General features: G+C 45.5%; 1 protein-coding gene and 1 non-coding gene across 4 annotated transcripts; both read left to right on the forward strand.

Moving 5' to 3' along the window:
* The first annotated feature begins 3,055 nt into the window (after positions 1 to 3,055).
* LOC117075517 (NADH dehydrogenase [ubiquinone] 1 alpha subcomplex subunit 11-like) lies at positions 3,056 to 9,843 on the forward strand. Of its 3 annotated transcripts, none has more exons than XM_033197963.1 (2): positions 3,056 to 3,298; positions 8,889 to 9,843. In XM_033197963.1, exon 2 carries the CDS (start codon positions 9,093 to 9,095, stop codon positions 9,435 to 9,437), a length of 345 nt encoding a protein of 114 aa, XP_033053854.1. In that variant the 5' UTR covers positions 3,056 to 3,298; positions 8,889 to 9,092; the 3' UTR covers positions 9,438 to 9,843. The 3 variants fall into 3 exon arrangements, with proteins under 3 accessions (XP_033053854.1, XP_033053856.1, XP_033053855.1); XM_033197965.1 differs by having other exon boundaries at positions 3,056 to 3,285; XM_033197964.1 differs by lacking the exon at positions 3,056 to 3,298 and adding an exon at positions 5,992 to 6,240.
* A 442-nt stretch (positions 9,844 to 10,285) lies between these two features.
* Positions 10,286 to 10,449, forward strand: LOC117076879. The gene has a single exon (XR_004434510.1). It is a non-coding gene; the product is annotated as a U1 spliceosomal RNA (small nuclear RNA).
* The last annotated feature ends 14,551 nt before the right edge of the window (positions 10,450 to 25,000 follow it).

The raw sequence follows: 25,000 nt of genomic DNA on the forward strand, positions 1-25,000 counted from the left end.
TGTGTAGCTGGGATTACAGACATGTGCCACCACACCAGGCTAATTTTGTATTTTTAGTAGAGATGGGGTTTCTCCATGTTGGTCAGGCTGGTCTCAAACTCCTGATCTCAGGTGATCCACCCGCCTTAGCCTCCCAAAGTGCTGGGATTACAGGTATGAGCCATGGTGCCTGGCCAATACTCACATTTTTTTAAGGCTCAAAATAATTTGGAGTTCCAATAACTTACATTTTAAATTACTTATTTTCACAGAAAGAATCTTTGTCAGTTGTCACTCACTGATTCCTCCAAAGACCATAGCCCTGTCCAGTGATCCTCCCCAAGGCAATAGGTCTCTCTAGTAACTACTGGTTTCCTTTCCCATTTCAATTTCCACTCCAGTTGACTGAATTGTGAACACCAACTCCCACACTTAAATGTTGAAGCCCTAACCCCCAATGTGATGGCTTATGCAGCTGGGGCCTTTGAGAGGTAATCAGGATTAAATGAGGTTATGAGAGTGGGGTCCTCATGATGAATTTAATTTCATTATAAGAAGAGACACTAGAAAGCTTGCTCCTCTGCCTTCCCCCTGGTGCACAAAGAAATGGTCACATGGGCACACAGTGAAACTACAGCCACTTTCAGGCCATAGGAAGAGACCTTAGAAAGAAATCCGCTTTGCTAGCACCTTTATCTTGGCCTTCCCAACTTCCAGAAGTGTGAGAAATACATTTCCATAGTTTAAGCCACTTGGTGTATGGTATTTTGTTATGGCAACCTGAACAGACTTATACAACAATCCAGTCCTACAGGCAATACAACTTCTCTGCTGATTTTAGATTCTGAGCGCCTCTCAGTCCATTGTTGGGTTATTTTGATCCTGTCTATATATTTATAAATATTCTCTTCATAAAATTCTCTTTAAATCACACATCCGAGTGTGCCCCTTGTTTCCCATCAGAGCCAAGACTGATTTGAGATGATTTCTTAAGGTCAGGTTGATGTCTTAATCCAGTTGTGCTGCTGTAACAAAATGCCACAGAGTAACTTATAAACAACACAAATTTATTGCTCACAGTTATGGAGGATGGGCAGCCCAAGATCAAGTTGCCAGCAGGTTCAGTGTCTAGTGAAGGCCCATTCCTCTGTCACCCAGGCTGAAGTGCAGCGCTGCAAGCTTGGGTCACTGCAACCTTCACCTCCCAGGCTCAAGTAGTCCTCCCACCTCAGCCTCCTGAGTAGCTGGGACCACAGGTGCTCACCACCATGCCTGGCTAATTTTTTTTTTTTTGGTAGAGATAGGGTCTCACCATGTTTCTCAGGCTGGCCTCAAACTCTGGGCCTCAGACAATCTGCCAGCCTCGTGAGGGAGTGCTGGGATTACAGGCATGAGCCACTGTGCCCACCTCCAAAATTCTACTAATATGTATGCATAATTAAATAGTTACCAGCCATTATTTTCTGATACTTTGATTGGCAATTGGTTGAAAGAGTTTATCTAAAGACCTGGAATCCACAGAAGGGAGTCTCCTGTTAAGGGATTGTTCGTATTATGCAGATGAAGCCTCCAGGTAGCAGGCTTCAGAGAGAATTGATTGTAAATGTTTCTCATCAGACTTTAAAAGGTGCGTGGATTAGGGAAAAGACCTGGAAAGGGATTCCCTATAGCATGTAGACTTTCCCCACAAGAGACAACTTTGTAGGGACATTTCAAAATATAACAAAAAATATATTTTAGGGTAAAATATTTTTATTTGTTTCAGGGCCTGCTATCTGTCATGTAATGCTACACTAGAGTCAGGCTGGAATTTGGTGTCTTATTGCTACAAAAAGTCTTAAGATCTCTGTTGTAATGCCTGTTGGGCCTGGTCAGATGCGCTGGTCAGTTGTGCCTGAATTCCAAAGGAAGGAGGGTATAACGAGGCGTATCTCACCCCTACTTCCCATCATGGTCTGAACTAGTTTTTCAGGTTAACTTTGGAATGACTTTTGCTGAGAGGAGGTGTGCATTCAAATAGTTGAGGGGCTTAGAATTTTATTTGTGGTTTACACTATAGAAAGTATTTTTCCAATATTACCTGGACAATGGGTCTGCCTGTCAGTATCCAGGGAATAGCATCTGCATCAAGCATTTAGTATTCAGTTGCTACACTCTCACCTAATCCCTCATTTTCAATATTTTGCTATGCTTTCCAGTGACCTAACTGGCCACCATGTCACAGGCTTTATGGTCTCCAGAGGAGACCCCTCCATTTCATGTTTTGTGATTTGAGCAACAGAATAGAATCTACCTATAAATGTTATAATGGTCTTTGACTTGGGCTTTCCAATTTTGCTCTACTTCACAGTGTTTTGTGGGTTACATACAAGGAAGATGATCCAGTCATTTGTTAAGCGTCTCAAAGAAGACATACCCTAGATTTTTTTTGTTGTTGTCAAATTAGGATTATTTGGTCTTTGGAGAATATAAAATACTAATATGAGGTAAGCACTAAGGTTCTGAGATGGCCGTGGAAGAGATGACAAAGTCCATCACCACGCTTGAGAGTGCCCAATCATCTCTGCGCGGGCCACATATTTTGTATTACACCGCATTTGAAGCAACAACAACAACAACAACAAACACCCTTCAAGATTCATGAAATTGGACAACTGTCTTTGTAACACTTCTAGTGGTAAAACCAGTAAGGATGGCTCGTTTGCACCCATCTGAACAGCCTCTCTGGTTTCATAGACATGGTTTCTCTCTGACATTGAACGAGTTTCAACTTTAAGTGGAATGCTACATCACAAAGACAAACAAGTTTGAAAGCAACCGGTTTTCTTTGCAATCCTAAACGTTCTAGTCTGCGCATTAAAAGACACTATCTGAAGAAGGGTGCACACGTTTCCAGTTGGTCGCTAGAAGGGCTATCTGCAGGACGCAGGTCAAGTACCACCCTCTTTGGGGGAGACCAGATGCGGGGACTCTATGCACCTCCGCAAAAGATAACGGCAAGAGGAAAAGGAGGAAGAGATAGACGTCGATTCCCCGCCAGCTCCAGCACCGGGTGGATCGTCTGAGTAGGCGGAGGCTAGGGCAGAAGAGCAGACGAGGACTGGGAAAAGAGCTGCCGGTGACATCACGAATAGGGCGATTTCTATGTAGATGAGGCAGCGCAGAGGTTGCTGTTTCTCCACCTGCTGCTTCGCCATGAAGGAGTTCCCGTGCTGTGGGAGCGGATTCAGGACCGCTGGTCGGACCTGAGAGTCCCAGTTGTGTGTCAGGGCTAGAAGGACTCGGGAGTGCTCGGGGCCAGTGACCGTGCGTGCAAAGGGTGAGGCGTATGAGGCTGTGGCGAGGCGGAGGGGCAAGATCTCACTTTTAGTTGTGGAGATGTCATGATTATGAAGATGGTTTTGCCGGGGTGGAATTTACCCATGGCACTCGAGATGTGGAAAACTGTGGTACATAATTTGTGGTTGTGAAGGACTGTGTTCTCTCGTTCCCGTGTTGTTTTGTTGTGTAAATAGCAGACGACTGTTTAGTCTTTACAGATATTTAGCTGCAAGCTAGTCACTTATGACTGTGTTCAGAAGACTTGATTTACAGATAGATTTATCCCCTTGTGTTTTCGGGAAGCGAATTTCAGTTTGGGATGGTCTCCCAGGTTAACTGCCGCGTAACTCGTTAGGCGGAGCTCAGGGACCTAGGTCCCGCAGCTTTCTGATTTGTTCAGTGCTCCCAGGGCTTCTGACATCTCTTACAAACTTTGGTGTTTTCCGCTGTCCTCAGAGTTACTTCTTAGCTTCTGCTTTTTTTTTTTTTTCTGAGACAAGGGTCTCGCTGTATCGCCCAGGCTGGAGAAGTGACGCGATCTTCCCGTCTCAGGCTCCCGAGTAAGACAACCACACGCCACGACGCACGGCTAGGTTTTTCATTTTCATTTTTCTTTGTTTTCGTTTCTCTGTTTCCTTTGTTTCTCTCTTTCTTTTCCTCTTTCTCTTTTTTTTTTTTTTCTTTTTTCATAGCGGTTTCACCATTCTGCTCATGCTGGCCTCCAACTGCTGGGCTCAAGTGATCCGCCCAGCCTTCGGAAGTGCTGGGATTACAGGTGTGATCCATCTTGCCTGGGCAGCTCTTGCTTTTCACTACAGCATTCACGGGAGTTTGTAGATTTCTGTGTTGGGTAACGTGTACTCAGCTAGTAGAGCCACATAGAAGTTGTACTCAGAACTGATGGTTTTCTTTGGAATGAAAACAGTGCATTTTGGCGGCTCTTAGTGTCCCGGTTCGGTTGTAGACATAACACCCTTGCTTTGTGTAGGGGAAGGGCTTTGTCCGTGCCCTGGTGCCCCTGTGCAGGGCATCGAGGCCTGCAGATCAGAACCTCAGTCTAACCTATGTCTTGGCGGAATACCCTGCTATTCTCCCTGGAATGTAAGATGGGAGGTCTTGTGAGGTTTCCACAAGCAAGAAAACAAATTTCCATCCAGATTTTATTGACAAAATTGAAAATTATAATAACTGAGTCCAGCCTCTCAGATGACAAATGTCTTTTGCACTGAGAGCTGCAAACCGCCGCTTGCCTCAGCTCCTCCCTGCAGGTGCAGTCCTCGCTTCCCTCCACACTTTCTGCAGCGGGGGTCACTTCCTCCACAAGAGGGAGACAGCTTTCTGCAGGACCACAGCGCTCAAGGCCTTCCAGAGCCAAAAAATCTCGGAGCGAGCTGTCCTGGCTATAACTCACAACTGACCTAGAAATGGCCTTTGCTGGGAGCAAAGCGGAGCAGGGGAGATGGTCGTTGGAGTTGGGGCCTCTGCACTGGACCAGGTTGATCCACGGGAGGGGAGGTACCTAGAGTTAGAAGGGGGCCAAGCACTGAAACTTCACCATCCTCAATCTCCAAAAGGACTCAGAGAGATGCAGAAATGGAGACAGGGTTCCTTTTTCAAGTAAAAAGAAAACTACTGAGGAAAGCCCCAGAAGCTATGAACCAAAATTCAGATTCTTTTCCACCTGCAGCTTTTTGTTTTTATTTTTGTTTGGGAAGGTGTCTCGGTCTGTTGCCCTGGCTGGAGTGCAGTGGCGCAATTTTGGCTCATTAACACCTCCATCTCCCGGGTTCAAGCAATTCTCCTGTCTCAGCCTCCCTAGTAGCTGGAATTACAGGTGCCTGCCGTGACGCTCTACTAATTTTTGTACTTCAAGAGACGAGGTTTCACCATGTTGGTCAGGCTGCTCTCAGACTCCTGATCTCAAGTGATCCACCCACCTCAGCTTCCCAGAGTGCTGGGATTACAGGTGTGAGCCACCGTGCCGAGCCCGCACCTGCAGCTTAATCCCATTTCGTTGGTGCAATTTCAACCTTCCCTATGCTCAGGCCAATAAACAGTACTATAGGCTGGTCGTTTTTTGACCGCATACATCCTGTTGGTCGGAAAATTACGTTTTCTCTTTGGTTAACTGCAGACTTTGATATACACACTCTGTCTTTCTTGGTCTGAAACCCACCTAATAGTCCCATACGTAGATTTTTGGATAAACATAGAAATGGACCCTTCTGATCTTAAAGCTTGAAACTTAATATTTGTTTTATTTAAGTTCCTTCCTTCAGGCCTCTCAAAAAAGATATCAAAGAACTGAAAGTCACCCAGACAATGAGATGCCCGACCTCTCATTCATCATGATTGCTTACTTGCCCCTCCCTAGTTCCTGGTTTTTTTTTTGAGCTAGAGTCTCGCTCTGTTTCCCAGGCTGGAGTGAGTGCAGTGGTGCAATCTCGGCTCACTGCAATCTCTGCCTCCCGGGTTCACGCCATTCTCCTGCCTCAGCCTCCCGAGGAGCTGGGACTATAGGCACTCGCCACCACGCCCGGCTAATTACTTTTTGTATTTTTAGTAGACACGGGTTTCATCGTGTTAGCCAGGATGGTCTGGATCTCCTGACCTGGTGATCCGCCGGCCTTGGCCTCCCACAGTGCTGGGTTTACAAGCGTGAGCCACCGTGCCTGGCCAAGTGCTAGGATTACAGGCATGAGCCACCACGCCTGGCCTAGTTCCTGTTTTCTTACACATAGTTACATTTCTTCCCTGCCATCTAAGCCTCCGGTTTTTGTTGGTCAGGGACATGGATCTGACACTGAGTTCTCATCTACGCTGCAGTGCCCTGTTAAAGCATCTTCCCTGGCAATAATCATCTCAGTGATTGGCTTTCTGTGCGGCAAGCAGCAGGAACCCCGGGTCTCTGAATCTTGAAAACGCAATCTCCTGATACAGGTGGGATCGATTCTACTGACCAACCTGAAAAAGATCAGACGTTTGAAAGCCTTAATCTCCGGTGGGAGTTTGGTCTGCCCTTGGGTCTTTTCTTTGGGCCTGCCTGTCAAAATCAGCCTGGCCAAACCTATCTTCAAGGACCAGGGGCAGGGCCAGCTTCTCTTGACGCGGCTTCTCCCGCCAGGTCAGCAGCCACCTTCCTTTTCCCTGTGACTTAAAGAGAAGCTTCAGAGGGCGTTTATTCAATTTGCGAGGAACCCGCAAGGCGCAAGCAGCTGCCCGGTGACTCTGTGGTTCCCACTGCACCTGCCGCCAGGTTGTAGCTGGCCTGTGACAAACTCTTTACTGGGAGATGAGATCAGTATTAGTTTGGTGTACTTTGTTATTTTTGTTTTTGTTTTGTTTTGTGTTTTGTTTTGTTTTGAGACGGAGTGTTGCTCTGACACCCAGGCTGGAGTGCAGTGGCGCGATCTCGGCTCACTGCATGCTCCGCCTCCCAGGTTCTCGCCATTCTCCTGCCTCAGCCTCCCCAGCAACTGAGACTACAGGCACACGCTGCCATGCCTGGCTAATTTTTTTTGTAGTTTTAGTACAGACGGGGTTTCACCATGTTAGCCAGGATGGTCTTGATCTCCTGATCTCATGATCCACCCTCCCCAGCCTCCCAAAGTCCTGGAATTACAGGCATGAGTCACTGCGCCCAGGCAAGGATGCCTAATCTCTAGCCAGTGTTTGCCTTTTGATTGATAGGCGAGTTGCTTAGTTACTTTGGCCCTTGTGTGCTTGCACATTGCCTCCATCCCATAATTTTAAGTACATGCATGATATGCAGTCCATATGCATCAGCTTTAATGAGCTGATTATCATATGAAGTAATGTTAAGGATACTTTTTCTCTCTAATCCACATGCCTATCTCTGAGGAGCTGCCCCTTTACTGGTTTGGATCTTGCTGGCCATGGGGTCCTTGCTTGCCTTTTTTTTTTTTTAAAGACAGGGTCTCGCTCTGTTGGCCAGTCTGGAGTGCAGTGGCACGATCTTGGCTCACTGCAACCTCTGCCTCCCAGGTTCAAGCAATTCTCCTGTCTCAGCCTCCTGAGTAGCTGGGAGTACAGGAATGCACAACCATGCCCAGCCAATTTTTTGTTTTTTTAGTAGAGAAGGGGTTTCATCATGTTGGTCAGGCTGGTCTCGAATTCCTGAACTCAGGCGATCTGCCCACCTTGGCCTCCCAAACTGCTGGGATTACAGGTGTGAGTGGCTGCGCCTGCACTTGCTTGTTTTTTAAATCTTACTGTTTGTTTTGGCTGCTCAACTTCTGCCTTTTATCTTGCTTCTTGCTCTCCCTCCCCATCACTTGCTTCTGTTTCTGCTTTTACTCATTCTGCCTTTTATCCAACTTCCAGTTCCCTCTGCTGTTCTCCTGCCTCATAATGGCGGTTAGTGAGAGAGGAGTTTTAAGTGGGCATGTCTGACCTCCTATCCTGTCACAGCCAGAAACAGCTTTCAAGGGAGTCCATTCAGTTGGTTGTAGGGCCTAGGGCTTATTTTTATCTCTCAATCCTGACTAGGGAAGGCTGGATTAATGCAGATTCTCTGCAGGTGTAAATTTCCCCTACAAAAGACAGTTTTGCAGAGTTACTTGTTTGCTGGCTCTCTGACAGCCATCTTAAAATATGCCAAAGACACATATTCTGGGGTAAAATGTTTTGATTTTCTTCATCTATCTACAGCTTCACCATGCTGACAGCCTCCAATGAGCATACCTGAAGCCTTTCTTTTTAAAAAGCTTTCCCACCCTTCTGCCTGCCTTCAAGTTTCTGCCAAAACACAAGTAACAGTGGCTGACTCTGTGCTATAGCAAGCTCAGAATAAATAGCCTTTGCTTTTTTCCATTCCATTGGTCTTCGTTTATTTGCAGAAGCTTCAATGTAGAGTTGACAAGGACTCCATCTTTTACCAGACGTTAGACCGTTTCCTCTGAGCCCTTTTCTCTATTAGTTCCTGGCCTGCCACGTCCAGTTTTAGAAAAGAATACCGTTGAGCCTAGTTTAGCAAGAGTCCTCCCAACCACCTTTGATAGCTAATCAAGTTCCTCTTAGTAATTTTCCATCCACTGACTTTCATCTTGATGGGTTTCTTTAACCAAGGAGTGGAATATTCATGAAAATTCCTGGGTAAAGGCGCAGATGCCTCGGAACTGCGGTGCCATCCATTTTTACATCAAATATTGGTCTCAGAACTGTCATGGCACTGGTGGGTGTGTGATTTAGTATGTTAATGAGCATATAATGAGGGCCTAGGTAAAACCTACATCAAATCCAGCACCACATTGGGTCCAGTCAGTCTTAGACAGCTTGGTCCACACCCTGGTTTTTCAGCATCTTATAAGCCCATAGCCTCAAGTCAGGTAAATCTGCTGCCTAGAATTTGTTATCCTGTGACCACCCTGTATTATTCCTGTCTCAAATCTACTTGTAAATATTCAAATGGTCTTTGACTTGGGCATGCCAACTTTGCTTACTTCACAGTGTTTCTTGCATTATAATCCAATATAAGAAAAGATGATCCAGACGTGTTAAACATCTCAAATTAAATGGATCCCAGGTATTTGTATCAGATTTGGATTATTTTGGTTTTGTCTTTGCAGAATATAAAAAACTAACATGAGGTAAGCACTAAGGTCTGGAGCTGGCTGTGCAAGAGATGACAAAGTCCAACACCACGCTTGAGAGTGTCCAATCATCTCTTCAGGGGCAGCATATTTTTCTACGGTACTGAATTTGTAAAAACGGTAACAACAGCATCAAAAAAACAAAACAAAACAAAAAAAGGGATCAGGGTTGGATCAGCTATGGCTCCGAAGGTTCTTCGTCAGTACTGGGATATCCCCGATGGCACCGATTGCCACCGCAAAGCCTACACCACCACCAGTATTGCCAGCGTCGCTGGCCTGACCGCCGCTGCCTACAGAGTCAGGCTCAATCCTCCAGGCACCTTCCTTGAAGGAGTGGCTAAGGTCGGACAATACACGTTCACTGCAGCTGCTGTCGGGGACGTGTTTGGCCTCACCTCCCGCATCAGCGCGCAGGTCCGCGAGAAGCCCGACGACCCCCTGAACTACTTCCTCGGTGGCTGCGCCGGAGGCCTGACTCTGGGGGCATGCACACACAATTACGGGATCGGCGCCGTCGCCTGAGTGTACTTGGGCATAGCGGCCTCCCTGGTCAAGATGAGCCGGCCGGAGGGCCGGGAGATGTTTGCAAAACCCAAGGTGTGAGCCCTGTGCCAGCCGGGACCTCCAGCCTGCAGAATGTGTCCAGAAATAAATTCTGTGTCTAAAACAAACAAATAAATTACAAGATTCATGAAACTGGACAACTGTCTTTATGTCTTTATAACATTACCAGTGATAAAACCAGTAAGGAAGGCTGGTTTACAGTTATCTGAGAAGCCTCTTTACTTTCATAAGTATGGTTTCTCTCTGACATTGAACGACTTCCAGTTTCAAGCGGAATGCTACATCTCAAGGATAAGAATGTGAAGAGAACCGGTTTCTTTTGTAATCCTAAACGTTCTAGTCTGCGAATTAAAAGCCATTATTTTAAGAAGGGTTTCAGGCTCCATCTGGCCACCCAAAGGTTGCTCCGCAACACAGGCTAAGCCTCAGCTTCTCTGGGAGAGAACAGATGCGGGGGCGGGAGGGAAAAAGGGAGAGGCAGACGTCACTTCCCCTTGTGGGCTCTGCAGCGGGTTGGTCTGCTGAGTGGCAAAATAGACGGGGACTGGGAAGAGCACTTTCAGTGACATCACCGATAGGGCGACTTCTATGTAGATGAGGCAGCGCAGGGGCTGCTGCTTCCCCACCTGCTGCTTCGCCACGAAGGAGTTCCCGTGCTGTAGGAGCGGGTTCAGGACCGCTGGTCGGACCTGAGAGTCCCAGTTGTGTGTCAGGGCTAGAAGGACTCGGGACTGCGCAGGGCAAGCGACCGTGCGTGTAAAGGGTGAGGCGTATGAGGCTGTGGCGGGGCGGAGGTAGCAGAGCTCATACTTACCTGGCAGGGGAGATACCATGATCACGAAGGTGGTTTTCCCAGGGCGAGGCTTATCCATTGCACTCCGGATGTGCTGACCCCTGCGATTTCCCCAAATGTGGGAAACTCGACTGCATAATTTGTGGTAGTGGGGGACTGCGTTCGCGCTTTCCCCTGTCCTTTTTGTAGTCTGAAGAACAGATTATGAGTCGAAGGTTGCTTTTGGTGTTGGTGGTTAGCGTTATTATAATGCTGCAAAGCTGAGAAATAGGAAGTAGCATGTCACCTCTCTGGCTTAGGGGAAGAAGCGTCAGACTTACCATAATTTAGCTACCGCGAACACCAATGCCGTACAGCTCCACGTGGGGCTGCATTTTGCAGAGACTGGTCCATGGTCTCGAGACCAGTGTCTTCCAAGCTGTGTAAAAATATTCGTGTTTTTCCCTAGTCCCCAGTCACCTTTTACACAGCCTCTGCCTCTAACCGCAGTCCCCTCAAGAGTTTGTAGGATTTCTGTGCTAGCGGGGAATGTGTTCTCACCTTATAGAGCCAGGTACAAACTACGCAGACCGGCGCTGTTCTTTGGGAAGAAAGCACGGTCTTTGGGGCTCTTAAGTGTCCCCGTTTGGTTGTAGACATAACACGCTTACTTTGTGTAAGGGAACGGCTCTCCCGGCGCCCAGGAGCCCTAGCGCATATTCATCGAGGCCCGCAGGTCAGAACTGCAGTCTCACCTTTCTTGACCCAAATGCGCTGCGATCCTCCCTGAAATATAAGGCGGGAAGTTTTATGAGGAGCAGGGTCCAGTTTCCTTACTATTTCTTGCCGTTTACATATCTAGTCTTTCTTCAGTCTTTAAACGACAGCTTCTTGTTTGATGTCTCGCTTGCATATCCTACATCCAATGCCAGGGAACTTTCAAGGTAGCACCCACACCCATCCTTCCCACCTCCAAGCAGCCCTTTCCTATTTCTGGCGCCCTTGTCCTCCCCCTTCCCTCTTTCTTCAGGCCCCCGCTGATCACCTTCATGGACAGAAAATACTTAGCTCTCTCTCAACCTGAGGTTTGCACCTGACACGAGTCAGTACCCTGGCAAATTTCTTAATACCCCTTCTCAAATGGCACTGCAAATTCATCTCTTTTTAACTCCCAAAAGTATCTAATTGGTTTTGTCCCTGCACTACGTGAATACTAGTATCCACTACAGAAGAAAACCCCAGGCCTAGCAATGGCAGTTCTGGGCATTGTGCCAGCTTCTCCCAGGGTATGTTTACTGACCTCACCTACTTCTGATCAACTGAGGTCAGGAGTTCGAGACCAGCTTGACCAACATGGTGAAACTCCGTCTCTACTAAAAATACAAAAAAAAAAAAAAAAAAAAAAAAGCCAGGCTTGGTGATGTGTGTCTGTAATCCCAACTGCTCAGGAGGCTGAGGCAGGAGAATCGCTTGAACACAGGAGGCGGAGGTTGCAGTGAGCCGAGATCGTGCCATTGCACCCCAGGCTGGGTGACAGAGTGAGACTCTTTCTCAAAACAAAACAAAACAAAAAAATCTAGCCCATCTGAGGCATATTATTGGAGACAGTAGAATCCTGCATCCAACAGGCACTTAGTGCAGATCCGGACCCACTGAGCCATTGGCTCATGTTCCCTATGTTCTATTAAGTATCAGGAGCAGAAATTGAGCTCTTTGGCTTTTACCCACTAGGTATGGCTATAGGACAGGTCTCTCTCTCTCTCTCATTATTGCATCATTATTTTTTGCGATTAGTGTGGGTTTTTGGTTTTGATGTTATGAAGTGAATTTCTGGGGACAATCTCTGATGGGTGGTGTTGACAAGGATCCAGTCCCTGTTTGGTGATACATGACAGCTAATCTGCTCTGTGAGTCTCTTTTATTGTCTATTTATTGTCCTGAGAATAATGGTATCTCCTGATATTTGAGACTGCAGCAATGGTAAGCTGTTCATATCTTGTCTTTCGAATGTCTGGTAAAAATTTTATGGGCCCAGTAGTTGTCAATATCTGCAAGAGTGGCATCACTATTACAAGAGTGATCTTACTACTCAGCGTCCCCCCTCCCACCCAACTTCGTTCCATAGGAGCTCCTGGCTTTAACAAATTTACTATATCTAAAAGACCTCTTAGTCCAGGAAGAAAACTAAATCTGTAGCATGTAAGGAGGAGTTTTCTTTGATTGGTGTATTCAGGTTTCTAACCAGCTGAAAAATTCAAATACATGTCCTTTAAAGATTAAGTTTGAACCACACTACAGAAAGGAGAGAAAAGATTTATATGATCACATATAAGCAATGGAATCAGCAATATGAGCACTTTTCATAACTATACAAATCAAATGTAATAATCTCCAGAACATTAAGGAAATTCAGCACTTAATGAAAATGAATGAAAATAAATTATTCACCCACTGTTATATGCCCTGGAAAGAGAATGTTCTGCCAGATTCAAAATGGTATCACAATATTACTCAGATTTTCAGGGATGAAGGCCTTCCAAAGATCTAATGATGTTAATATTTTCAGTGTATTTCCTTCACTGATAAACATTGTTAATAGATACCATTGCCTCTGTTTTCACCTTAAGTGATGTTACTTAGTACAATTCATTTCTTTAGAATACCCCTTAGTTTGGTGGAAGGAATTTTCCTGCTTTATAAATATAGGATATTTTCTCATGAAACAAACTGGCCTACTCTTTCATGAAGTGAATAGACAAATTAGGTCTCTAAAATTTTAAAGGAGTCACTGCCCCAATTATCTTAGGAACAATAATCATCACTTATATAAAATTAAAATAAGAATATTAAGCCAGGTATGGTGGCTCAGATCTGCAATCCCAGCACTTTAGGAGGCTGAGGAGGGAGGATCAATTGAGGTTAGGAGTTGGAGACCAGCCTGGGCACATAGTGAAACCCCTGTCTCTACAAATTTTTAAGTATTAGTTAATATTTTTAATTGGCTGGGCATGATAATGCATGACTGTAATCTCAGCTACTAGAGAGGCTGAGGCAGGCTGCAGTGAACTGCCTGATTGCACCACTGCCCTCCAGCCTGGGTGACAGAGTAAGACTCCCAACTCAAAAAAAAAAAAAAAAAAAAGAAAAAAGAAAGAAAGAAAATAAGAATTTGTTGAAAATTGTTTTACTACAATGCTAGGCTGCATGTCTTGTGCCTGTACTCCCAGCAATTCAACAGGCTGAGGCAGAAGGATTGCTTTAGGCCAGCAGTTGGAGACCAACCTGGGCAACAGGGCAAGACCCCATCTCTAAAAATATACAAGACAAGCTTAGCCAAGAGGATCGCCTGAGCCCAGAAGTTCCAAGTTGGTCAGCTATGATAGCCCCGCTGCACTCTAGCCTGGATAACAGAGCAAGACCCTGTGCCTTATTTTTTATTTCATTTTATGGTTTTTTTTTTTTTTTTTTTTTACTACTTATGCTTATTTATTTATTTACTTTGAGACAGAGTCTTGCTCTGTAGCCCAGGCTGGAGTGCAGTAGTGAGATCTCAGCTCACTGCAAGCTCCGCCTCCCAGGTTGAAGCTATTTCCCTACCTCAGCCTCCAGAGTAGCTGGGATTACAGGCGCACACCAACACGCCCAGCTAATTTTTATAGTTTTAGTAGAGCCGGGTTTCGCCATGTTTGCCAGGCTGGTCTCAAACTCCTGACCTCAAGTGATGCACCTGTCTTGGCCTCCCAAAGTGCTGGGATTACAGGTGTGAGCCACCTCGCCCAGCCTACTTATGCTTGAAATGTGAAGTTTCATTAGGGAAAAATTTTCTTGTTGAATTTCTAACATGAAAAAATGCTAGATTTAGCTGTAGATTAAATTAATGGTCTTGATAGTTTGGTACAACAAAATAAATGAAATGAAGTTGATAGCAGAGAGGAATCTTTGATGCTTTTGAACAATTTAAATAATGTACATATTTAATATATAAAGAGATGAAAAGGTTCATTACATTATTTATTTATTTATTTATTTATTTATTATTTTTTATTTTTTGAGATGGAAGCTCACTCTTTCGCCTAGGCTGGAGTGCAGTGGTGCAATCTTGGCTCACTGCAACCTCTGCCTCCTGGGTTCAAGTGATTCTCCTGCCTCAGCCTCCTGAGTAGCTGGGATTACAGGCGCACACCACCACGCCCTGGCTAATTTTTGTATTTTTAGTAGACACGGGGTTTCACCATATTGGTCAGGCTGGTCTCGAACTCCTGACCTCATGATCCGCCTGCTATGGCTTCCCAAAGTGCTGGGATTACAGGCAGGAGCCACCACACCCAGCCCATTACATTATTTTTTAAACATCAGTGTGACTTTTTTGACAAATTAGAATGGTTTAATAATCTTGGTTAGGCTGGGCGCGGTGGCTCATGCCTGTAATCCTAGCATTTTGGGAGCCCAAGGTCAGGAGTTCGAGACCAGCCTGGCCAACATAGTGAAGCCCTGTCTCTACTAAAAATACAAAAATTAGCTGGGCATGGTGGCAGGCTCCTGTAATCCCAGCTACTCAGAAGGCTGAGGCAGAAGAATTGCTTGAACCCGGGAGGCAGAGGTTGCAGTGAGCCAAGATGGCACCACTGCACTCCAGTCTGGGCAACAGAGTGAAACTATGTCTCAAAAACAAAACAAAACAAAACAAACCCAGAAATTTGGTTTTAAAACCAGACAAATTAAATGGCAGACTTCCAATGAGACCTAAAACTTTCTAAATTTCTAACATTTCTGAAAGAACTGAGAAAATTGCCTCCACTGAGGAAGTAAGCTGAAGGAGGTAAACTGACATGTTTTCTGAATTGAGAAATATTGAGGAGGCTTTCTCTCTTTCGCCTCCAACTGTTCCTTCTCCTCCTGCCCCTGCACCCGCACAGTCTTTCTTACCTGAGCCTTCCTGTCCTGCCTTGCCTCTTCTTCCATCACCATCACCTGAGGAAAGTCCCCAGGACTCTGGCCCCTTCCCTGAAACTTCTGTTCTGACAGCCCCTTTCAAGGTAAAACCCAAACCCACAGGAAGAGTAGAAACTCTGTCTCTACTAAACACATTGTGTATACCGCTTCACTAAAACGTGAATTAAGAATATTATAAAGGACTTCCATGGTCTAAATTTAAATACATTTCACTCTTCTGTTTCTAAAGCAGGCTCCAAGATCCTATAGGGTTTGGCAGAAAATTTGACTTAACTGTTGAGTTGGGAGCAAGCCTCCCAAAATCTGGTGATAAACTGGCCCCAAAACTGTCCATAAGCAAAATCTCTGCAGCACTATAACATGTTCTTAATGGCCCTAACGCCCAAGTTGGAAGGTTGTGAGTTTACGGGAACCTGGCCCACCCAGGGTGGAAAACCACTTAAAGGCAAACTTTTTTTTTTTTTTTTTTTTTGAGATGGAGTCTCGCTCTGTCGCCCCGGCTGGAGCGCAGTGGCCGGATCTCAGCTCATTGCAAGCTCCGCCTCCCGGGTTCCCGCCATTCTCCTGCCTCAGCCTCCCGAGTAGCTGGGACTACAGGCGTCCGCCACCTCGCCTGGCTAGTTTTTTGTATTTTTTAGTAGAGACGGGGTTTCACCGTGTTAGCCAGGATGGTCTCGATCTCCTGACCTCGTGATCCGCCCAGCTCGGCCTCCCAAAGTGCTGGGATTACAGGCTTGAGCCACGCTGCACGGCCAAAGGCAATCTTAAACCACAAACAATTAGCATGAGTGAACTGTGTCTTAAGGGCATGTTCCTGCTGCAGTTAACTAGCCAAACTATTCATTTAATTCCAGCCATCCCTTCAATTCCCATAACGGATACTTTTAGTTAATTTAATATCTTTTTTTTTTTTTTTTTTTTTTGAGACGGAGTCTCACTCTGAGGCCCCGGCTGGAGTGCAGTGGCCGGATCTCAGCTCACTGCAAGCTCCGCCTCCCGGGTTCACGCCATTCTCCTGCCTCAGCCTCCGGAGTAGCTGGGACTACAGGCGCCCGCCACCTCGCCCAGCTAGTTTTTTTTTTTTTGTATTTTTTTTAGTAGAGATGGGGTTTCACCGTGTTAGCCAGGATGGTCTCGATCTCCTGACCTTGTGATCAGCCCGTCTCGCCCTCCCAAAGTGCTGGGATTACAGGCTTGAGCCACCACGCCCGGCCAGCAGTTAATTTAATATCTATAGAAACAATGCTAATGACTGGTTTGCTGTTAATAAACATGTGGGTAAATCTCTGTTCGTGGCTCTCAGCTCTGAAGGGTGTGAGACCCCTGATTCCCCAATTCACACTTCTATATTTCTGCGTGTGTGTCTTTAATTCCTTTAGCGCTGCTAGGTTAGGGTCTCCCCGACCGAGCTGGTCTCGGCCCTGTTGAAACCTTTGAGCCCAAATATTTTGACCTTTATCAATTAATTCACATGCTGGTGAAGAAGGCAAGGCCACTAACTGGTTGCAAAAGGCAAACTGGAAGGATTTTCAAAAAGAGACTGAAACAGAACATGAAAGTTTCACATTTTAGCCAAATATCTCCATGTTGCCATTCCCCAGGCCATTCCTAAAAATATAGATTGAAGGATAATTCAGCAATGTACTAAAACGCCAGACAAATCTGTCTTTGCTTACTTAAAATGGTTTGAGAGCCAGGCATAGTATCTCGTGCCTGTAATCCCAGCACTTTGGGAGGCTGAGGCTGGTGGATCACTTGAGGTCAAGAGTTCAACAGCAGCCTGCCAACATGGTGAAACTCTGTCTCTACTAAACACAAAAATTAGCTAGGTGGCTACTCAGGAGGCTGAAGCAAAAGAATCGCTTGAACCCAGGAGGCGGAGGTTGCAGTGAGCTGAGATCTTGCCAGTGCAATACATCCTGGGTGACAGAGCAAGACTCCATCTCAAAAAGAAAAAAAAAAAAATTTAGCAGGGTAGTAGAAATATAATGCACGTGAGAATGATACTCATGAAGATAATCTGTATTCCAGAATAGTAAAGAAAGCTATTCCATTAGGGAGCCAACTGAAAACATAAAATTCCAGTTCACACCCCAGGGTATAGTGTCATGCACCTGTAGTCCCAGCTACTCATGTGGATTAGTAAGGAGGTTTGCTTGAATTTGTGAGGTCAAGGCAGAAGTAAACCCTGATCATGTCACTGCATTCCAGCCTGGGTGACAGTGAGACCTTGTCTCAAAAACAAACAAACAAACAAAAAAACCCCACAAAACCAAACAACAACAACAACAAATTGTCACCTCACTCTGAAATGACAGTGGCAAACATCACTTTGTTTTGGAAAATTAAAAGAAAAATTCTCCCTCTTGCTATCAACCTGCCCCCTTGCTCTAACATGTCTGGCTCATGGTTTAAAATGCCAAAAGCTATACTCAAAGTATAGTACACTTACCTGCGCCAGCATTTATTTTTGTCTGGAGGAGATCACCATCCATGGTCCTATAAATGTCTAACAACATGGAATGGTGGAGGGACGTGTCTTTTAGGATATTTGGATATATATATATATATCTGAAGAAACCCAACATTGGGCGAGTTCCCTCAAACTTTTCACTAGGCATGACCACTTCTCTATTTTAGATAGAGATTCTGTGGGGCAAAACTTGAGAATTATCTGCCTGGCTATCAAGAAGATAGCTCCTTGCATTTTTTTGGGGAGAACACTTTTGCTTCAAGGGAGCATTTCCTCCCAGGATTACAAATCTTTCTGTAGCCATAGGAAACACTGCTGATGAAAAGCAGGCATGTTGGCTCTGGCCTGTAATCCCAGTGACTTGGGGGCTGAGGCAGGAGGATCTCTTAAGCACAGGAATTCGAGGCTGCAGTGAGCTATGATGGTGCCACTGCACTCTAGTCTGGGCCGCAAAGCCAGACACTGTCTCTGAAAGAAAAAGAAAAACAAAGAAAAACATTGCTGATGAAACTGCAGTCTCTTTTGCAGCTCAACAAAAAGCTATTTATTCACTGGCTAAGGTTGTAGTAGATAATCACATCACTTTAGATGATATATTTAGCTGAGCAGGGAGGATGTATGTGTGGTGGCAAATACCTTTTGTTGCATATGCATAAATATTTCCTATGCCGTAGAACCTTCTCTAGAAGAAATCAGGAAAGAAACCACTTGGCTACAAGAAATCACTAAAGAAGAAATGGGATTTGATGTTTTCCCTGATGTTTTCAGTTGGCTGCCTAATGGAATAGGTTCCCCTACTGTTCCAGGATACAGATTCTCTTTGTGACTATCATTCCTCTGTGCATTGTATTTCTACTACTCAAATTATTAGTGTTTTGTATTTCTCATTCTTTTACTTCTTTTGAGAAAGTAAATTCATTGTACTTTGAAGACTAGAGATGATTCAACAAGTGACAGCAACTATAGGATTGGCGAGATCGCTCCTTCTCTCTCTCTGTCTCTCTTTTTTTCCCCCTATTCTGTGATGCCACACCAATTCAGCTTTTGGGCACTGTTAACAATTCCTTAGTGAGAGGGCTCCTTTCCTCCCCTGCCCCCAGTGTGGGACAGGACTATCTGGGAATGAGCCTTTCTGTCAAGGAGGGACACAACTTTTGGTCAACAAGGAATTCAAGAAAGACTTTTTATCTAAAGGGAGAATGAGGAAAGAAGAGAACTTTTATGAGGAGTGTGAGCCTTTTCAAATTCTCAGGCCCAGAGAGGCATTACATTGAGACAGCAACCACATTCTGCTTCCTTTTTGTACCATACTGCATTTGAAAAACAACAAAGCAAACCTACAAGACTCATAAAACTGAACAACTTTCTTTATAACACTACTATTGGTAAAACCAATAAGGATGGCTGGTTTGCAGTCATCTGAGCAGCCTCTCTAGTTTCATAGATATGATTTCTCTCTGTTATTGAAGGGCTTCCAATTTTAAGTGGAATGCTACTTCACAAAGATAACTAGGTTTGAAAGGAACTGATTTTCTTTGTAATCCTAAACATTCTAGTCTGCAAATTAAAAGCCATTATTTGAAGACAGGTGCACAGGCTTCCAGCTGACCACCAGGAGTGTCCTCTGCAGGACACAGGTTAAGTAGTCGCTTCTTTGGGGGAGACTAGATGCGGGGTCTCGGCACACCTCCCCAAAGGACAAGAGCGGGAGATAAAGGAGGGTCAGGCAGACATTACTTCCCCTGCCGGTTCCGGCAGTGGGTTGGTCGGCTGAGTGGAGAAGGGTGGGGCGGAAGAGCAGAAGGGGACTGGGAAAGGCACTATCGGTGACATAACCAATAGGGCGTATCTTTGTAGATGAGGCAGTGCAGGGGCTGCTGCTCCCCCAGGAAGGATTTTCCATGCTATAGGAGCAAGTCCAGGACTGCTGATTGGACGTGACGGTCCTAGCTGTATGTTAGGGCTAGGAGGGTTGGGGATTGGGTGGTGCGGTGCTTGTGGCAAGTGACTGTGTGTGTAAAGGGTGAGGCATATGGAGCTGTGGCGGGGTGGAGGTTCAGGCACTCATGCTTACTTGGCAGAGCAAATGCTTTATAGTCACCAAAATGGTTTATCCTAAAGCTGAGGCTCATCCGGTGTACTGCTGATACGCTGTTTTCTGTCATTTCCCCTAACGTGGAAAGCTTCACTGCATAACTTGTAGTAATGAATCAGAAGCTAAAAGGAAGAGACAGGTTTTCTTGCACTTAACAGACTCAAAGGCCAGCAATAGATAGAGCCCTAGCAGATCCTTGATAACACTATGGGAAAAGCCAGAGCCCTGAAGAATGAGTTCCAGGTACTCTCTCAACACAGTCTGCTCCAGCAAGGATAAGAGGAAAAAACAGCAAATGCCTTTACTACCTTGTCTTTCCTCTTACCATTTCTTATTATTCCAGTTTCTAAGCCCTCTTGCCTGCCCTATGAGTTTTGCGCCATCAAATTCCCACTGTGCCATTCAAACTAGCCAACCCCCTTTCAGAAGAGTGTATAAAAGTCAAGCCTTGTCTGTGATCAGGGCTCAGCCTTTGGATTTTAATCTGCTGGGCCTGAATGCACGCAATAAAATCCTCCTGTTCCACCCATTGGTCTCTCCGTTCTCCTGATTCCCGCAACAGTCGTAGGGGACTGCATTCGCAATTTCCTCTGGTCCTTCATGGTATGAATAATAGCGTTTTTTTGTTCGTTTGTTTCGCCTATAGTCGCAGGCTGGGTCTCAGTGATTCTATGGTGTGGTTAGTTGTTTTTGTTTTTGTGAGACCTTGTTTTCTTGTCTACTGTCCTGGGACAGATGTCTGCAGTCACTTGTTTCCTCTGAAGGCAAATTTCAGTCTCTGTGGGGGAGGTCTCTCATATTAGCTGCAGTGGTACTTGGCAGGCAGAGCTCAGGGATCTAGGCTTCCCTGCTTTGTAGATTGCTGAATGGTCCCCAAGGCCTATTGGCTTTTAACACCACTTGAAAAACCTTAGTGTTTTTTCCCTGTCCCTAGAGTCGCCTCTTACACTGCCTCTTTTTTATGTTTGTCTTTTTCCGTGAGACCGAGTCTCATTGTATCTGGTGGCATCTTGGTTCAAGCAATCCTCCTGTCTGAGCCTCTGGAGTAGCACAGGCGTGAGTCACCACAGCCAGCTAATTTCTGTTCTTGTTTTTGTTGTTGTTGTGGTTGTTTTGTTTTTTTTTTTTAAGAGTTGAAGTTTTGCCATGCCCAGGTTGGTCTCCAACTCCTGGACTCAAGTGATCCACCCTGCCTTGGCCTTCTAAACTGCTGGGATTACAGGTGTGATCTGTCACACCTGGCCAGCCCTGCTTTTCACTATAGTATTCATGGGAGTTTGTAGAATTTCTGTGCTAGGGGGAACGTGTACTCAGCTCATAGAGCCAAGCAGAAATTGTACTTGGAACTGTGCCGTTGGGCTGTAGACATAACATGCTTGCTCTTTGTACGGGAAGGGCTTTGCTGGTGTCCTGGTGCCCTTGTGCAAGGCATCGAGGCCTGCAGGTCAGAACGGCAGTCTCACCTATGTGTTTGTGTAATACGAAACAATTCTCCCTGGAATATAAGATGAGAGGTCTTGTGAGGTTCCTACAAGTAAGAAGACAAATGTCCCTGCAGTTTGTATTGACAAAATTCAAAATTAATAATAACAGCCCAACCTCTTGGATGACAAATCCAATGAGGCAAGCTGCCCTGCTTGCCTCAGCTCCTCCATGCAGGTGCAGCCCTCGATTCCCTCCACACAGGTCATTTCCTCCTTGCTTTCTCCAAAAGAAGGAGACAGTGGTTCTGCAGGACCACAGGGCTCAAGGCCTTCCAGGGCCAAAAATCTCAGAACAAGTAGCCCCGTCCTGGCTGTACCTCACCACTGACCTAGAAATGGCCTTTGCTAGGAGCAAAGTAGGGGGAAATGGTCACTGGAGCTGGGGCCTGGGTACTGGGCGAGGTTGCCCTGCAGGAGGGGAAGTACTCAGAGTTAGAGGGGGCCAAGCACCAAGACCTTAAAAGGTCCAAAAGGACTCAGAGAGATGCAGAAACTGAGACAGGGTTCCTCTTTCAAGGAAAGAGACTTTTGAGGAAGACCCCAGGGCTCTGAACCAAAATCCAGATGTTTCCCCATCTGCAACTTAATTCCACCTTAGTTGGTGCAACTTCATCCTTCCCCTATGCTCAGGACAAAAAACAGTTTTTCTATAGGCTGTTCATTCTCTGGCCCCATACATCCTGTGGTCAGAAAATTATGTTTCTTCTTTGGTTAACTGCAGACTTTGGTCTGCACAATCTTTTTCTTTCTTGGTCTGAAAACCACCCTCTAGTCCCATATGTAGCATTTTTGGATAAACCTAGAAATGGACCCTTCTGGTCTTAAAGCATGAAACTTAATATTTGTTTTATCTGAGTTCTGTCCTCAGGAAATGACCTTCAGGCCTCTCAAAAAAGCTATCAAGGAACTGAAATTCATCCAGACGATGAGATGCTGGGACCCCTCATTCCTCATGGTTGCTTCCTTGCTCCTCCCTAGTTCCTGTTTTCTTACACATTGTTACATTTCTTCCCTGCAATCTAAACCTCTGGTTTTGGTTGGTCAGGGAGATGGATTTGAGACTGAGTTCTCATCTCCCCCACTGCAGCACCCTATTAAAACTCCTTCCTTGGCAACAATCATCTTGGTGATTGGCTTTCTGTGCAGCAAGCAGCAGGAATCCCAGATCTCTGAATTTTGGCAAAGGAGTCTCCTGAAAAGGGGGGTGGATTCTACTGACCAACATCAAAACAATCAGACATCTGAAAGCCTTAATCTCAGGGTCGGACTTTGGGTCACCCTTGAGCCTTTTCCTTGGGTCTACCCATTAAAATCAGCCTAGCCAGGCCTGTCTTCAAGGTCCAGGGGTAGGGTCAGGTCCTCCCGATGCTTCTTGATGCTTCTCTCACCGGGTCGGTAGCCACCCTCTTCTTCGCTGTGACCTGCAGAGAAGCTTCAGGGGATGTTTATTCAATTGGCTAGGAGCCCACGAGGCACAGGTTCATGGTGACTCTGTGGTTCCCACTGCACCCGTCACCCTCCTTGGTCCTCTCACTGTCTCTGGCAGGCAATAATGTTCTGGGTGAGCTTGGGCGCTGAAGACACACAGACAGGGAGGGTAGGGAAGGGCACCAGTCCCTTAGGTCCTGCACATTAGGGATCCAAAAAAGGTCTTGAAGAAACAAAGGGAGCGTTGGGAGTAGATCAAAGGGAAAGAAAGAAATCCTAGGAGATTTCCCATCTGAAGGCACCATGAAGAGAAAGTCTGCCTCCTCTGGGCCGCGTCCTCCTGTCGCAGGTGAACCGAGTTCCGGTCTCCATTGGAGACCAAAGCAGATAACTTTGCCCTGACTCCTAGTGAGGAAGCCACGCTTTGTCCTCCCCTGTTTAGCACTTGATCCTGTAGCACTTGATTGTCTCTCCCAGGCTTTCTATGGATTCCAGGGATGCAACTGAGAAGTTTGTTTTTAATGCACTTTTACTTGAAGTAAGAGTATTTTAGGCCCGGCGCGGTGGCTCACACCTGTAATCCCAACACTTTGGGAGGCCGAGGTGGGCAGATTACTTAAGGTCAGGAGTTTGAGACCAGCCTGGCCAACATGGTGAAACTCCGTCTCTACCAAAAGTACAAAAATCAGCCGGGTGTGTTGGCGCAGGCTTGTAGTCTGAACTAATTGCAAGGCTGAGGCAGGAGAATCCTGTGAACATGGGAAGTGGAAGTTGCAGTGAACTGATCTCGAATGATCTCGAAAAAAAAAAAGTATTACAGAATCTTTTGGCAAAGGAAGTGAATTCTGACAGGTTTTGCACTTAAGACATTCAGGTGTGAGGAAAACACAAGAACCACTATGCTAGGGATGCTAGGGAAAGCAAATGCTGTTGAGAATGTCTCACAAACACAAATTACATGTCAGCAGATAGGTTTTACCCTCAGGTTGGGCACATTTTACTTTAAATGCATTGTTGGTGGAACTTAAGATGAATCTAGGACATTCATGATGTATGTATGTGTGTGTGTGTATATATACATATATATATACATACACATATGACAGACAGAGAGATAGGGTCTTGCTACCTTGCCCACACTAGTCTCCAACTCTGGGCCTAAAGCGATCCTCCTGTCTCCCCCTCCCAAAAGTGCTGGGACTTCCAAAGCCCCCCAAAGTGCTGGGACTACAGGCATGCACCACCTTGTCCAGCCCATTTTAATGTTTTTAATTTAAGTACACATTCCAAAAATTATATAACAAGTACAGGAAGCCCACTTTATGCCAGTTTTACAAAAACAAAGTGGCAACATCCTAAAGTACTGAAAAAAATAAAAGTTTTCCTAGAATTCTATGACAAAACGAAAACTCTTTCAAGAATGTGACTGAAATAAGGACATTTAAAGACATACAAAAAATGAGAGAATTCAAGCCGGGCGCGGAGGCTCATGCCTGTAATCCCAGCACTTTGGGAGGCTTAGGCAGGCGGATCACGAGGTCAGGAGTTCGAGACCAGCCTGGCCAACCCAGCCAGGCCAATGTGGTAAAACCCTGTCTCTACTAAAGATACAAAAAATTAGCCACGCTTGGTGGGGTGCACCTGTAATCCCAGCTACTCAGGAGGCTGAGGCAGGAGAATCACTTGAACTCGGGAGGTAGAAGTTGCAGTGAGCCGAGATTGAGCTATTGTACTCCAACCTGGGCGGCAGGGCGAGATTCCCTCTCAAAAAAAAAAAAAAAAAAAAAAAAAAAAACAGAATTCAGCAACCCACACTGCAAGAAATGCAAAAGAAGTCCTCCAGGCCTAAGGATAAGGATACCAGACAGAAATCTGGACCTACACAAAGAAATGGAGACTACTGGAAATTGGTATGTACATAGTTAAATATGTATGTTCTTACTATTTAAATGTTTTAAAATAATTTGACTGATTAAACAAAAGCAATAATAATGGATTCTGGGGTTTATAACATGTCTAAAATCAAATTACATGACAACACTAGCATAATGGCCAGAAGGGGAGGTAGAATGTCACTTGATGGCACTGATAAAGATGTATTCTGGAAACCCTAAAGCCATCACTGAAAAAGCAAAAGCAGCGAAAGAAGTTGGAGAGCAGTGGACCAGAAGACAGAAAGAATTATAGCTAATAAACCAACAAAGGAAAGAAAATAGAATGATATAAAAACCATGTAATCACTATGCTGGAACAACTGCTCTCCAGGCCTCTACCCTATAGAAATACACCAGTGGCCAATGAGAAGTGTACAAGAAT

Source organism: Trachypithecus francoisi, unplaced genomic scaffold (genome assembly GCF_009764315.1).
Source record: "Trachypithecus francoisi isolate TF-2019V2 unplaced genomic scaffold, Tfra_2.0 Lachesis_group5, whole genome shotgun sequence".
Classification (NCBI taxonomy): Eukaryota; Metazoa; Chordata; class Mammalia; order Primates; family Cercopithecidae; genus Trachypithecus; species Trachypithecus francoisi.

What these genes read in the sequence shown, in the direction of transcription:
- LOC117075517 (XM_033197963.1), top strand. Translation starts at nt 9,093, where the DNA reads ATGGCTCCGAAGGTTCTTCGTCAGTACTGGGATATCCCCGATGGCACC.